The sequence below is a fragment of the Dama dama genome, chromosome 1 (assembly GCF_033118175.1).
Source record: "Dama dama isolate Ldn47 chromosome 1, ASM3311817v1, whole genome shotgun sequence".
In the NCBI taxonomy this organism is placed as follows: domain Eukaryota; kingdom Metazoa; phylum Chordata; class Mammalia; order Artiodactyla; family Cervidae; genus Dama; species Dama dama.
This window is the reverse complement of record NC_083681.1, coordinates 36,832,766-36,847,375: the sequence shown is the minus strand read 5'-3', so window position 1 is coordinate 36,847,375 and position 14,610 is coordinate 36,832,766. Positions and strand designations below refer to the sequence as shown.

The following is a 14,610-nucleotide window of genomic DNA, read 5'->3' as shown; positions in this document are numbered from 1 at the left end:
AAGCTCTTAGGATGACTTGGTTTCATGATGCCTATAGGCAAGAGTTATGCTCTCCCTATTTCTTCTATTTCCAAAACATTCTAAAATGGACAGTGTTGGAAATGAGTGTGAATTACCCCTCAGCTGTATACTTCCTGAGTATTTTTGATAGTTTAGCCTAGAGTAGAGGGAAATACCCAAATTACATTCTTTTCAGCAGAAGATGACAAATAGCAGTCTGCCCCCAAATATGGCTTGATGGTTTCTGGTGATGACTGGTTCATACTAGAAGTTATGATAAAGCTGCCCCTAACACAGGCTACAGTTTAAGAAATGGGACCACTCCTCCCCAAAGCTTTAGAAGCAAAATGGAAATAGCATTTAATCAGGTTGAAAAGGCTCACTCTGCTTATCACCATTCAAATCAGAATTGGACAACTCTGCACCTCTAGGTATACAAGCTGGATCTCTGAATATTTATTCCCTCTTAGCAATCCAGTGAAACACCGCTAGACATCTAATATTGATGGTCCCTCCTAAATGATAAAGTGCTGCGTAGAAATGCGTCCAAAACACCACAGTGCAATTACCATCATCCACTCTCGACGTGTGGGTTTGACACAGTGAAGTATGGTACATAAGCACCATGTGGCTCAAATTCTGAATTTTATTTGCCAATCGGTTGAGCTACATGCTCGCTTCATTGAGCATGACAACCTAGTTTTAAGTGTCATTTAATTTTCATTTTGAAATATAATTACAAAGTGTTCACTGTAAGATATCACTCGTCTGCAAATGTGTCAAGATTAATTTGTGCTAGCTTATTCACAAGTGTCAATAGTTAATTACTGTGTCATCTCTGGATGGCTAAATGACATTCTAACTTCTGATTTTTTACAGTGTTCCTTTATGTTATTTTCCATTAGGGGCTGAGTCCATATTCCTACATGTGGGCAAATATTCAAGCATATAAAATACCAGACGTCACAACTCATTAAAATCAACAGAGCATATATTGCTCTATATACCCCTATAAAATACATTTAACTGAAAAGATAATTCCAGTAATAATGTCAGATTCCTAAAAACTGCACATTAATTTGGATCTGTCTGATCTAAAGCATCAGGGACCACTTTATAGGATCCTTGTTGTTAGATTAATGTACTCTTATGAGACAGGAAAAACATTTGGGAAAGTGATTTATTTTTTAAAAGATACACACTTAAACTTTGCTATTTTTCTTCCTTCTCACTTCTAAATCAATGAAGTCAAATTCTTCCAGGAGCCATGTGTTAATTTGTTTTTAATGATTTACCTATGCTAAAAGAGAGTGACCATATAATTTATCAGCCTAGCCAGGACAACTTTCACAGGTGGAAGAGGGGAGTATTAATAATTACTCTGGAAAACATACATTAATCAGAGCTATTCTGGAAAAACTGAGACGTGTAGTCACCCGACCTTGAACCAGTAAGTTAAACCATTCTCAAAGTTTTTCTAGACCAGGATCTTCTTTTACTGGATGAGAATAAGAGGTCCAGAGAGAAGCGATTTACTCATGGTTAAGTGACACTGGGGATATATGTGATACCTACATGAACAAGTACCCCAGAGTACTTAATCAAACCCAAATGTTCTGGAACAGTGTTATCATTTCAGTTATGACCAGTTGCTATTATGCCTCGCTTTGTCCTCCACATATCCCCTCAGTATTCTCAACGACCCTGGATTTCCAGAAGGCTTCTTTCTTTCCTTGTCTTTTTTTAGGAAGGCTTATGACAAATAAACCAATCAATGTGATTACTCTCTGAGCTTGGCACATCCCACATCTCCAGTTCATCAGCTCCTTTTGCAGGGCTCACCTGTTCTTGCTGTTGGCGAGCAAGGTCCATTTGCTGCCGTTGTTTCTCAATTTGTGAGGCTGCCAGTTTCTTCTGTTCATCATGCGCTGCCAGGAGCTGCTCCCGTAAACTGATCAGCTGGGTAATCATGGTGGAGAGCTGCCGTTCTTTTTCTGCCAGGCTCTCAGGTGTACCTGAAATGGAAGTGAAAAGATATCTCACAAGTTTGAGAAAATTCTGAATGAATTAGGGAAGTGAGTGGGTAGGCAGATTTAGAAAGGGACTACTCTAAGACACAAACATCTGGGACAATAACTGGAGGTCACTGTGAGTGCAAGAACTCTATGGAGTAGCAAAGGAATGAGCACTAGGGTTAGTCATTGCCCTGCCAAGAAAAAGGACTGTTGCCAATAAAATACTCACTCCTCCCTCTTTTTCTTTAAAACAAAACAAAACAGAACAAACTACTCCATTCTCTCCCTTTCACCACATTCCCCTTCCCTCTCCACCCAAATCTATCTTGTCAAGCTAGGAAACTTATGCTATTTAGTACCAAAGATTAGAAACTATAGGTGGTATTAATATTCTATAATCACCTCTACCCTCAATGACTAACAGAAAATCTAAGACATAGTAGGTACTTAATAAATGTTATTTCAGTACTTTTCTGATCACTGCCCTCATAAAATTTTTCTATAGTGCAAAGATCTATCTCTGAAGCTTAGAAGTCAGAGGTCTCTCTTGGCTATGGGACCAGGGACAGAAAGAGGAAAAAAATAAATAAATAAAACTGTCTTGCCTCAGGTGACAATGAAACTGATTTTTTTTCCTCCTGTGAGGGGATCAAGCTAAAGTTCCCAAGTTTATCCTTAAAGGCAAAAATATTGCTTGGGGGGCTCACTCACCCCTTTGTCATTTGTCATTCTTCAAAGGGAAAAAACACATTCAAGGTTGAAAAGGTTGAAAAGGTTATGATGTCACTGCACACTTATGGTATGCACTAATGGTGCTGAGCAGTCTATTTATGGGCAAATTGCACAGCTCTCCTAAGTAAAGGGTACAGAATCCTTTTGTGACTCGAAATTAGAGCATTTTACTGTAGTATAAGATAAGAATTTCAACCCACTGTATTTGAGCACACAGGTTTCATTATGAAGAAATGATCTATGCTTTGAAAGCTTTTCAGAAAGATGCCACCAGCTGTCAAAAGAGATAAAGATTGCCAATTTTTGTGTGCGTGGAAGAGGAGACTTCCAATCTCCTTATGAAATTCCCCTCATTTCTGCTAAGAAAGCACTAGGACAATCTGAGAAACTGAACATATTTTAATTAGCAAAAGACCTATTTTTTGAGTGGGCCTATGGGAAAAGGGAGCCTTCAAAGGATGTTGGCTAGCCCTTACTAATATATGATTCTCATAAGATAAGACCTGATATCAGTTGAGAAGCTATAATATTTAGGATTACTTTGATATTAGTGCCAATTCATGTCCTTAAAAATAAATAAGTAAACACATAACTAAATAAACTGTCAATGTTCCATAATCCTTAAAGATTTATTGAGCTGACAGGTGGCCTAAAATCAAAATTAAAAGAAAAATAAGATAGTGAAATGATATTAGAAAATGTACTTCACTGATGGAAACAAATTCTGTATCTCAAAGATTGTAACCAGTTGTTCTTTCTAGCTAAAGAGAATGATTTTTATAAATGAGTTTTTATTTCAGCAATAGGAATTTAAGCCTGGTGAGAGAAAGAACTTCTTGATCCAGAAATATTAAAATACAAAATCAGGTTCCTGGAGGGGATCATAAAATCTCTTCCAAAGTAAAACAAGCTCAACTAATATAGATGTTAATGATATATAGGAATGAGGAGATATAAAACAAGTATGAAATTTACTTACTCATTTCATTAAACTTTAATTAAAGAATATTTCCTGAATCTCAGGTACTATATCAAGAACCAAGGATACAGATACTATAGCAAGTAAAAACAGACAGTTTCCTACTCTCACCCTCATCAAGTAATCACACATATAAGTGTTCAGTTCAGTTCAGACCTCAGTAGTGTCCAGCTCTTTGCAACCCCATGAATCACAGCACACCAGGCCTCCCTGTCCATCACCAACTCCCGGAGTTCACCCAAACTCATGTCCATAGAGTCGGTGATGCCATCCAACCATTTCATCCTCTGTTGTCCCCTTCTCCTCCTGACCCCAATCCCTCCCAGCATCAGGGCTTTTTCTAATGAGTCAACTCTTCGCATCAGGTGGCCAAAGTATTGGAGTTTCAGCTTCAGCATCAGTCCTTCCAATGAACACCCAGGACTTATCTCCTACAGGATGGACTGGTTGGATCTCCTTGCAGTCCAAGGGACTCTCAAGAGTCTTCTCCAACAGCACAGTTCAAAAGCATCAATTCTTTGGCGCTCAGCTTTCTTCACAGAACAACTCTCACATCCATACATGACTACTGGAAAAACCATAGCCTTGACTCGATGGACCTTTGTTGGCAAAGTAATGTCTCTGCTTTTTAATATGCTGTCTAGGTTGGTCATAACTTTCCTTCCAAGGAGGAAGCATCTTTTAATTTCATGGCTGCAATCACCATCAGCAGTGATTTTGGAGCCTAAAAAAATAAAGTCTGACACTGTTTCCACTGTTTCCCCATCTATTTCCCATGAAGTGATGGGACCAGATGCCATGATCTTAGTTTTCTGAATGTTGAGCTTTAAGCCAACTTTTCACTCTCCTCTTTCACTTTCATCAAGAGGTGCTTTAATTCTTAACTTTCTGCCATAAGGGTGCTGTCATCTGCATATCTGAGGTTATTGATATTTCTCCCAGCAATCTTGATTCCAGTTTGTGCTTCTTCCAGCCCAGCATTTCTCATGATGTACTCTGAACATAAGCAGGGTGACAATATACAGCCTTGACGTACTCCTTTTCCTATTTGGAACCAGTCTGTTGGTCCATGTTCAGGTCTAACTGTTGCTTCCTGACCTGCATATAGGTTTCTCAAGAGGTAGGTCAGGTGGTCTGGTATACCCATCTCTTTCAGAATTTTCCACAGTTTATTGTGATCCACACAGTCAAAGGCTTTGGCATAGTCAATAAAGCAGAAATAGATGTTTTCCTGGAACTCTCTTGCTTTTTTGATGATCCAGCAGATGTTGGCAATTTGATCTCCGGTTCCTCTGCCTTTTCTAGACCACAACTAAATAAGAATTATAAACAGGACAGATACTTGCTGGGAGGTTTACCCAAGTCTGGAAGGACCAAGACTCAGGAAGGTATGCCTGAAAAAGTATCAGTAATAAGTTAACAGAAACATGAAGAATTAACTACTCAAAGAGTTGTAGGGTGGTCAAGAAGTTATTCAGTAGGAGAAAACAACACAGACAAAGGCTCTGTGAGGTGCCAGGTGGTGGTGGAGAGTGTCAGTGTGTGTTTCAAAAATTGAAAGAAGGTAGTAAAACTTAGGTAAAAACAAACTAAAAAACAAAGGAGAGTAGAGTACTAAATGAGGCTAGAGAGGTAGGAAAAGGTCACACCATTCAGCTCCTTACAGACCGTCCTGGATGAACTTCATGTTTATTCTAAGAAAATTTCGAAATCACTAAAATATTTTAAACAAGAGATGATGTGGGCATTCTGGCTATAGTGTGCAGAATAGTTTGGGAGTTATTAGAACAGATAAATGGGATATATGCACATTTTATTATATATTTTTTGTATGTAACAACAACATTCTGAACTAACAACTTTCTGATTTACCTGTAATTTTTTTGCTATACGTACATCTTGATGAAGTGAAAAAGCTGGCTTAAAGCTCAACATTCAGAAAACTAAGATCATGGCATCCGGTCCCATCACTTCATGGCAAATAGATGGGAAATAGTGGAAACAGTGGCTGACTTTATTTTTCGGGGCTCCAAAATCACTGCAGATGGTGACTGCAGCCATGAAATTAAAAGACACTTACTCCTTGGAAGGAAAGTTATGACCAACCTAGATAGCATATTAAAAAGCAGAGACATTGCTTTGTCAACAAAGGTCTGTCTAGTCAAGGCTATGGTTTTTCCAGTAGTCATGTATGGATGTGAGAGTTGGACTATAAAGAAAGCTGAGAGCCGAAAAATTGATGCTTTTGAACTGTGGTGTTGGAGAACTCTTGAGAGCCCCTTGGACTGCAAGGAGATCCAACCAATCCATCCTAAAGGAAATCAGTCCTGAATATTCATTGGAAGGACTGATGCTGAAGCTGAAACTCCAATACCTTGGCCACCTGATGCAAAGAGCTGACTCATTTGAAAAGACCCTGATGCTGGGGAAGATTGAGGGCAGGAGGAGAAGGGGACAACAGAGGATGAAATGGTTGGATGGCATCACCAACTCAATGGACATGGGTTTGGGTGAACTCTGGGAGTTGGTGACAGACAGGGAGGCCTGGCGTGCTGCAGTTCATGAGGTCCCAAAGAGTCAGACACGACTGAACGACTGAACTGAACATATATGAGGTGAGCTAAGAGAACACTTACTGGACACTGGTAAAGTTACTGTGCCATAATTCTTTGTTAATAAAGAAGAGCATTCACAGGAAATTTGGGGCGAGGACCAGTAGAAGAGTCGGATCTGGCAGTTAGAATGCTCAGTAAAGACTGGAAAATTTTCTCTTCTCTGCTAGGTTAAATTACATCTTTTCCAAAACCTTTAATATATTTCCCTTTCTTCCCTGCATAGGAAACAGAGGAGCTAAGGATAACATATAAATGGCTTCTTAACCTTTTCTTTTCAAGGTGAAGTTAACAGGTCCATAAATGAATAGATGCTTCCAATACTAACAGACATGTATACCTGAATTTACAGAGAAACACGATTTAACTGAATCTTTTTACAAATCAGCATGCTACACAAGTTGTTTAATTGTAAAACTTCAATGATATCTAAATAAGTCTTTCATTGACCTTAAAAAGATATGTGTTTAAGAAGAAAACAAGCCACAATCAGTATATTTATATTGAAAAGTTAGGTGCACATATAAGGCTATTGTTATCTTATCCTTAAATTTGAGAAGCATGTATATATTTTGAATAGGTGTGAGTGGCATGACAAATGCAGTTTGAATGAAATATAGTAGTATAACAAATTTAAAATTGCTCCCGAAATGGGAAATATACATGTGGATATATATGTGTACACACACACATATTAGCCTATACATTTAGATAATATAAGTTCTTATATGATGTAAACTGATTTCTAGTTTTGTGGCTCAGTGGTAAAAGAATCCACCTGCCAATGCAGTAGGAACAGGAGCTGCCAATTTGATCCCTAGGTCAGAAAGATCCCCTGGAGAAGGAAATGGCAACCACTCCAGTATTCTTGCATGGAGCATTCCATGGACAGAGGAGCCTGACGGGCTACAGTCCCCAGGGCTGCAAAGAGTTGGACACGACTGAGTGACAGCGCACACACACACGTACGTAGGACTATACATACATATGCGTGTAGTCATTCTTCTGTTCTATACCCATTGTATTTGTTCACATGTAGCGGTTTAAACTCAAGTATCTAAATCCGTGGTGCTGGATTTTTGTTTTAATTAACAGCAAATGTGTATGCAGCTATAATAAAAATAATATCAAGTCTAAATCACACTGACTAATCAACCTGCAAGCACGAGTTACTTCATCTCAAAAATACTAGTTTAGCTGAACGTGAAACTTTGCCATAGCAAAGGAACTAACAACTGCCAGAGTTATTTAAAAGTAGACAATTTAATAAGACATAGTGGGGCAACCTAACTACATATTAAGTAAGGCAAATGACCCTATAGAATGCTCTATAGGTAGTCTAACTCTATGTAGGAAATCTTGTCTTACATTACATTTTGAGGTTTGATCAAATCAACTTAGAAAAAAAGTAGATCAGATCCTGAGGATCTGCCCAGGCCAGCAGAGGTCATCAGTAGCTGCCTACATCATCTGTTTCTCATCTCCAGGCTATCTTAAAATGATTCTTAAAACCACTGCCAGAAAATAGTCTCTCCATAAAAGCAGAAGTAGTTTCATAAACTGAAAAAAAGGAACCAGCAAAAAAAGCTTCCGTACACAGCCTCTCTACAAGTTAGGGCACCGGCTTTTATCCACTATCACACACACACTGCGCCTGACACTCTTTGCAGTAAACCGTATTCTCCAACTGGAAAGACAATGCAATAGGGTTTTTGTTTTGTGTGTGTGTGTGTTTTTCATGGGGTCGTCTTTATCCCCAAACCACATCTGTCTTGAGTTTCTCTCAGATTAGTCAGGTGGATCAGTGCTCCCCAGGGCCTGCTCCAGCTGAAGTATTTTAATTTGACTAAACACCTGATTTATTTTATCTCTCCGATGAGAAAGGCAGTTTGTCTTAATAGAGCCTGTCAGCCCACAGCCCCATTCACAGCAATTTACAGGCAGCCAGGGACGCTGAAGAGAAGAGTGCCGTGATTCTGTATTTTATCCTCCTCCAGAAAGCACCTAAAAGCAGCTATTCACTGCTACTGCATGTGGCATTTTAGAACTGAATTAGCTTTTTATTCAAGTAACTACACTTGTTGTGAATAGCTTATCTGTAAAATTGCTACATTCACTACTGATTTTATTAACCTTTGGCTCTATCACAAAATGGTCTTCAGTTAGGAAAGACCTTTAAAATTGACACATTTTTTTCTTAGGGGCCTCTATTCCAGTGACTTCAGATTTACTGAGTTTGATCCATTGAATTCTTTACCAGTTGTACTTAAAATTTTGAGTCTCAATAGGAAGTCAATAGTGTGTAAATAAGGAAACACTTTTCAAAATGTAAATACAACAGCAATTTCCCTCATCAAAAGTTTTCAAATACCATCTTTCGCCATAACAGTTTCAAAATCAGCCCTCTAGCCTTTTTTGGTCATAATCAGAAGAAGTTGAAAAAAAAATTAACTAAAATAGACTCTTTATTTTAAACTTTGCAAAGTATAACTACCTGTCCCTAGGTACAATGCCAATAGAGAAATTCAAAATAGATGGGAATTTAGGTAAAATAATAAGACAATTAGGACAAATCCTTTCTTGATATAGAATAAAAAATTAAAAATCAAGTGTTTTGTTTTTTTTTAAACATCAGCTCCTAAAAGTTAGTATCACAATCTGCTAGTTAATTTTGCCCATGTGAAATATACATAATTACAATCAGTGGTGCTAGAAATAAGACTGGGCATTGGGAAGTCCCTAAAGATTCCACATCTGGATATGGGAGGCACCTTGCAGACAGCACTTTAATAAATGGATGTGCCTCACCTCTTTTACAATATTCCCCTATGTAGGACTTCTAAAATATAAAAATCTTAAACAGATCACTCACTTAATATCTGTCCTCTGAAAGTGGATCACTGCTGTATGGTGATGACTAAGTTTTTTCTAATGAGAAAACCCAGAAACGAGCACAACAGTGGACAGAGAGACAGAGAAAATTAGAAATGCGAGAGGCGATTGGTAGAAAAAGAAAGAGAGAAGGCGGAAGGGGAGAAACTAAGAGGGAAGTAGAGAGAGAGGGAAGTAGAGAGAGAGGGAAAGAGAACAAGCAAGGACAGCTAAATTAAGTTTTGTGAATTTCTCTGCATGTTTTTTATTTCTTCATATTTACAAAATGAGGGGTAGCAGTGTTAAAACACAAAGTCTACCAAGTCAAATAAAACAAATTAGTTTGGCATTATCTAGAAATGTGTCCTAGCAAATTTAAAATAAGACTTCTACCTAACCATTCTTTATTGGATCACATACTACTTTAATATAGTTAATAGGACTACAGAACAAAATTACAAGAAGTCTGGGTTTGAACATTGTGTTTGGAATGATGGGGAGAGGTGGCAGTAACACTGGAGAGGAATTCTGATAGATATATACTTTTCCATATCAATCCTGGAAAGGATTAAAGAATTTAACAATAATTCCAAGCAGCATCAATCACAGAACTCAGTCAACAATCCAGAAAGATTTTAAATTAAGTTGAAAAGAAAAGCTCTTGAGAGTCAATTCCCTGGTTAGTTCTAATTTTTTTTAATGGACATTGTTTGAGAAGAAAGACAAAATACAATGCTAGTCATAAAAGAAGGCCGCATTTGATCTTTTCTGCCCACAGGTAACCTGGTTAAACTGTGGCATCTCAAACTGCAGCCTCCTCACACATCAGATGGGCTGTGATGTCTCTACTTCACAAGCTCAGTCCACCATTTAGCACTGGCCTTTTTGATACAGCGTTCTTTTAAATGTCACAAAATAGAATGGCAGAAAGTCAACAAAAATAAATAGGGTAAGCTGAAGAAAATAACAATCCGTCAGAAGGTCCCCTGATAAAAGTTACTTTGTGGTGACTGCCCGAGAAAGGAACCCCTGTCCCAGTATACCAGCAGCTAATTTGAGTTCTAAAAGCTTTCCACTCTAAAGGGCCCCAGTGCATCATAAAGATAAAGGATTTCAGTACAAAACCACCACAAAGACCTCTATTATCTTATCAGTCTTTGGTTACAACAGCTGAACCAATATGACTAAATTCTGAATGACTTTTTTCAAAAGAGTAAAATACTGGAATTTCTTTGTTTTCTCATCAGTCAGCTATTGTCATTGCTCCCATATGCTACTATCCACTACTTAGTAAATAAAAAGTTTCATAAATGCAGCAATTGTGCTCTTAGGAATCACTTAGGGACCACCACACAGGAAGTGTGGCTCATGGATCGAGGTACAGGCTGTTTTTTTTTTCCCTCACCCAATGTATGAGAATTTTCTTCTTAAAATGTAAACACTCACTTAAAATGTCATTAAAATTTTACTGTGTATGAGCAAGAGAAGGACACCCAGCAACTCCTAAATTAAGTTCAACTCTCCTGGAATAGATTCCAGGCACACTCACCTCTCCTTTAGTTTCCTCTCTCTCTAGCTGCAAAAGGAAGTCTATTCCTGGATCAACTGAGGTCTATTCATGTCGCAGATCCCAAAAGAGTAAGAACAATCCATGGAATTCTGCCATCTAGGCTCCTAACCTCACAGCTGGGTCTTTAGCCCATTGTGCTTTATTAGCTCATCCTTTCAGGGTCTGGAAATGAAGGTATCCTGAAATATCTCTCCTTCAGCATGATATGCTCTCATCACATTACTGTTCTCAATGGATAATAACTGGTCGATGGCTACATCTTCACAATTCACACATAAAACGAGTAATTTCTGATCTTTCATAAATGAAAAATTCTTTGGTCCTCTGGGGGGAAAAGTAAAAAAAATATATATATATATTGCCAACAAGCATTATAGGATCGGCTCTTTCTCAGAAGCTCCATCAGAGTTAGAGGAAAGGAAAATAAGGATTAAGAAAAATAAACCAAGGTATTTAACAAAGTATTGTCTTAAAAGATTTTATGTGATAGCTAATTTAATTATCATTCTAACCACTAAGGAGCTTCCTTGGTGGTTCAGATGTTAAAGAATCTGCCTGCAATGTAGGAGACCCATGTTTGATCCCTGGGTCAGGAAGATCCCCTGGAGAAGTGGATGGCTTCTCACTCCAGTATTCTTGCCTGGAAAAATGCCATGGGCAGAGGAGCTTTGTGGGCTATAGTCCTTGGGGTCACAACTCTGAGTGACTTCTGAGTGACTAACACAAATGTTGCATTATTTTCATTTCACAGATGAAAAACTAACTACTAAAAGTAAAGAAACTTGACCAATTCAGACCATTTGAACAGATTTGAATTCAGGTCTTCTGATTCTTAATCCAAGGAAGTCTGGAGCCTAAGGGAAAGCTAGCTATTATATCTTTCCTTGCCACACACTTAAAATACATTATAGGAAATTTCTAAAAGTTAGGAGCAATGCTCTAAGGGACCTAGAATTTTAATATTACATAAGGCTTTGAAAGTGAATGCTGTGGCCAGTTAGCTCAGTTGGTTAGAGTGTGGTGCTAATCACACCAAGGTCATGGGTTTGATCCCTTTACGGGCCAGAATAACTTTTGGGCTTCCCTGGTGGCTCTGATGGTAAAGAATCTGCCTGCAATGTGGGAGACTAAGGTTCGATCTCTGGGTCAGGAAGATCCCTTGGAGGAGGGCATGGTAACCCACTCCAACATTCTTACCTGGAAAATCCCATGGACAGAGGAACCTGGTGGGCTATTGTCCATGGGGTCACAAAGAGTCTGACATGACTGAGCAACTAACACACATGGCTTAGAAATATACAATTTCTTAGAAAGGGTTTCTTTACAAAATGAGAAGCCTATCTTTTAGATAGGCTAGGCAATTAGAATACCAAGGAGTTGAGCAAATTGAACTTTGATACCTTACAGATTAAAAACAGATCATGATATTAAGTGATATACCTGGAGTTACTTAGGAAATTAGCACCTAGCCTGGCAGTCAAGATCCTCTGTTATCTTTATTCTCCAAACCTATTTTCCCTTAGTCTCCTCAATGAGCATATGACTTCCTGGTTCCAAACAAATAGAAGATTCTACAGACAATGACATCCCCAAATATTCAAGATACAATATTTATAACACCCATGAAAGGCTGAAAAATATACTCAAATATTTTGCACATCAAGGGCACTGCTGTCATGGAGTACAGTGTCTCTGCAGGCTGGAATAGTAAGCTGTTAGCCAAGAGTAAATCACCTGGAGAAAACTAGTAAGTGTTCCTAGCAAGGTCTGAGGAATTTCTCAAATACAGCTAAGTCTTAAGACAATTGATTGTACAAACACACCACAAACCTTGCCCATTTCTACATTGTATTTATTACTTGTCCAGTGTAAATTAGGGGACCCCTGCTGTAATCTAATATGCCTTATTTTACAAAGATAATTGTTTAAACTTACATAGCAAGTGCTGCACTCAATATGCCAGCAACTATGGAAAACTAAGCAGTGGCCACAGGACTGGAAAAGGTCAGTTTTCATTCCAATCCCAAAGAAGGACAAGGACAAGGAATGCTCAAACTACTGCACAATTGCACTCATTTCACACCCTATCAAGGTAATGCTCAAAATCCTTCAAGTGAGGCTTCAACAGTACATGAACCAAGAGCTTCCAGATGTACAAGCTGGATTTCGAAAAGGCAGAGAAACAAGACATCAAATTGCCAACACCTGTTCGATCACACAGAAAGCAGCGAATTCCAGAAAAACATCTACTTCTGCTTCATTGGCTACTGTAAAGCCTTTGACTATGTGGATTACAACAAACTGGAAAATTCTTAAAGAGGTGGAAATACCAGACCACCTTACCTGCCTCCTGTGAAACCTATATGCAGGTCAAGAAGCAACAGTTAGGACTGGACATGGAAAAACAGACTGGTTCCAAATTGGGAAAAGAATACATCAAGACTGTATATTGTCACCCTGCTCATTTAACTTTATGCAGAGTACATCATGTGAAACACTGGGCTAGAGGAAGCACAAGCTGGAATCCAGATTGCCGGGAGAAATATCAATAACCTCAGATATGCAGAAGACAACAACCTTATGGCAGAAAGCGAAGAGGAATTAGAGAGTCTCTTGAAGGTGAAAGAGGAGAGTGAAAAAGCTGGCTTAAAACTCAACATTAAAAAAATGCTGATCCTATCACTTCAGTGCAAATAGATGGAGAAACAATGGAAATAGTGACAGACTTTATTTTCCTGGGCTCCAAAATCACTGCAGATGGTGACTGCAGCCATGAAATTAAAAGATGCTCCTTGGAAGAAAAGCTATGACCAACCTAGACAGCATATTAAAAAGCAGAGACATTACTCTGCCAACAAAGGTCCGTCTAGTCAAAACTATGGTTTTTCCAGTGAGAGTTGGACCATAAAGAAGGGTGAACACTGAAGAACTGATGCTTTTGAACTGTGGTTGGAGAAGACTCTTGAGAGACCCTTGGACTGCAAGGAGATCAAACCAGTCAATCCTAGAAGAAATCAATCCTGAATATTCATTAGAAGAACTGATGGTAAAACTGAAGCTCCAATACTTTGGCCACCTGATGTGAAGAGCCAATTCGTTAGAAAAGACCCTGATGCTGGGAAAAATTGAGGGCAGGAGAAGAAGGGGATGACAGAGGACAAGATAGTTGGATGGCATCACTGACTCAGTGGAATGAGTTTGAGCAAGCTCCAGGAGATTTTGAAGAACAGGGAAGCCTGGCGTGCTGCAGTCCATGAGGTCACTAAGAGTCAGACACAACTGAGCGACTGAACAAAAACAACAACATAGCAATTGCTTTATGCAATGAAGAGCCTGATATATCTTAACTCATTTATTCTTCATAACAATCCTGTGCAGTAGATCATACTGTTTTCTGCATTTCAAAGATGAAGAAACTAAGGCATAAAAGATTAAGGAATTTGCCCAAGTCTTAAGCTATTAAATCTTTATATCTGAGATTCAAAATCAGGCAGTTTGGCCATAGTTTGTGTCCTCTTAATAATGATGATAAATGGAAAATGGGACTCAAAAATGGCCCAACTTCTCAAAACTACTTCACTCATCTGACAGAGAGCTGAAATTCTCCTTATAATATTTTGTTTTAATGCAATGTTTTCTGGGGTCCTTAGTAAAATGAGAACTCACCTAGGGAAGTATCTATGATATTTTTTTTCTTTAAGATGGCTCAACCCACAAAGCCCTATTGACCTTTCAGTCTGAGTCACAAAATGTCTACCATTGTTTGTGGTCATCTTTCACTATTAATTTAGTCTCTCACTCATACCCACTCTCTTTCTCTCCCTCTGATCT

General features: G+C 38.5%; 1 protein-coding gene across 32 annotated transcripts in view; it reads right to left on the bottom strand.

Annotated features, from left to right (window-relative positions):
- Positions 1 to 14,610, bottom strand: part of SOX6 (SRY-box transcription factor 6) — a 685,495-nt gene that overhangs the window by 211,014 nt on the left and 459,871 nt on the right. For all 32 annotated transcript variants that reach the window (XM_061146939.1, XM_061146891.1, XM_061146914.1 and 29 more), the window contains one exon: positions 1,843 to 2,015. In XM_061146939.1, coding sequence (XP_061002922.1) covers positions 1,843 to 2,015 — 173 coding nt within the window. The remainder of the gene's footprint in view (positions 1 to 1,842; positions 2,016 to 14,610) is intronic.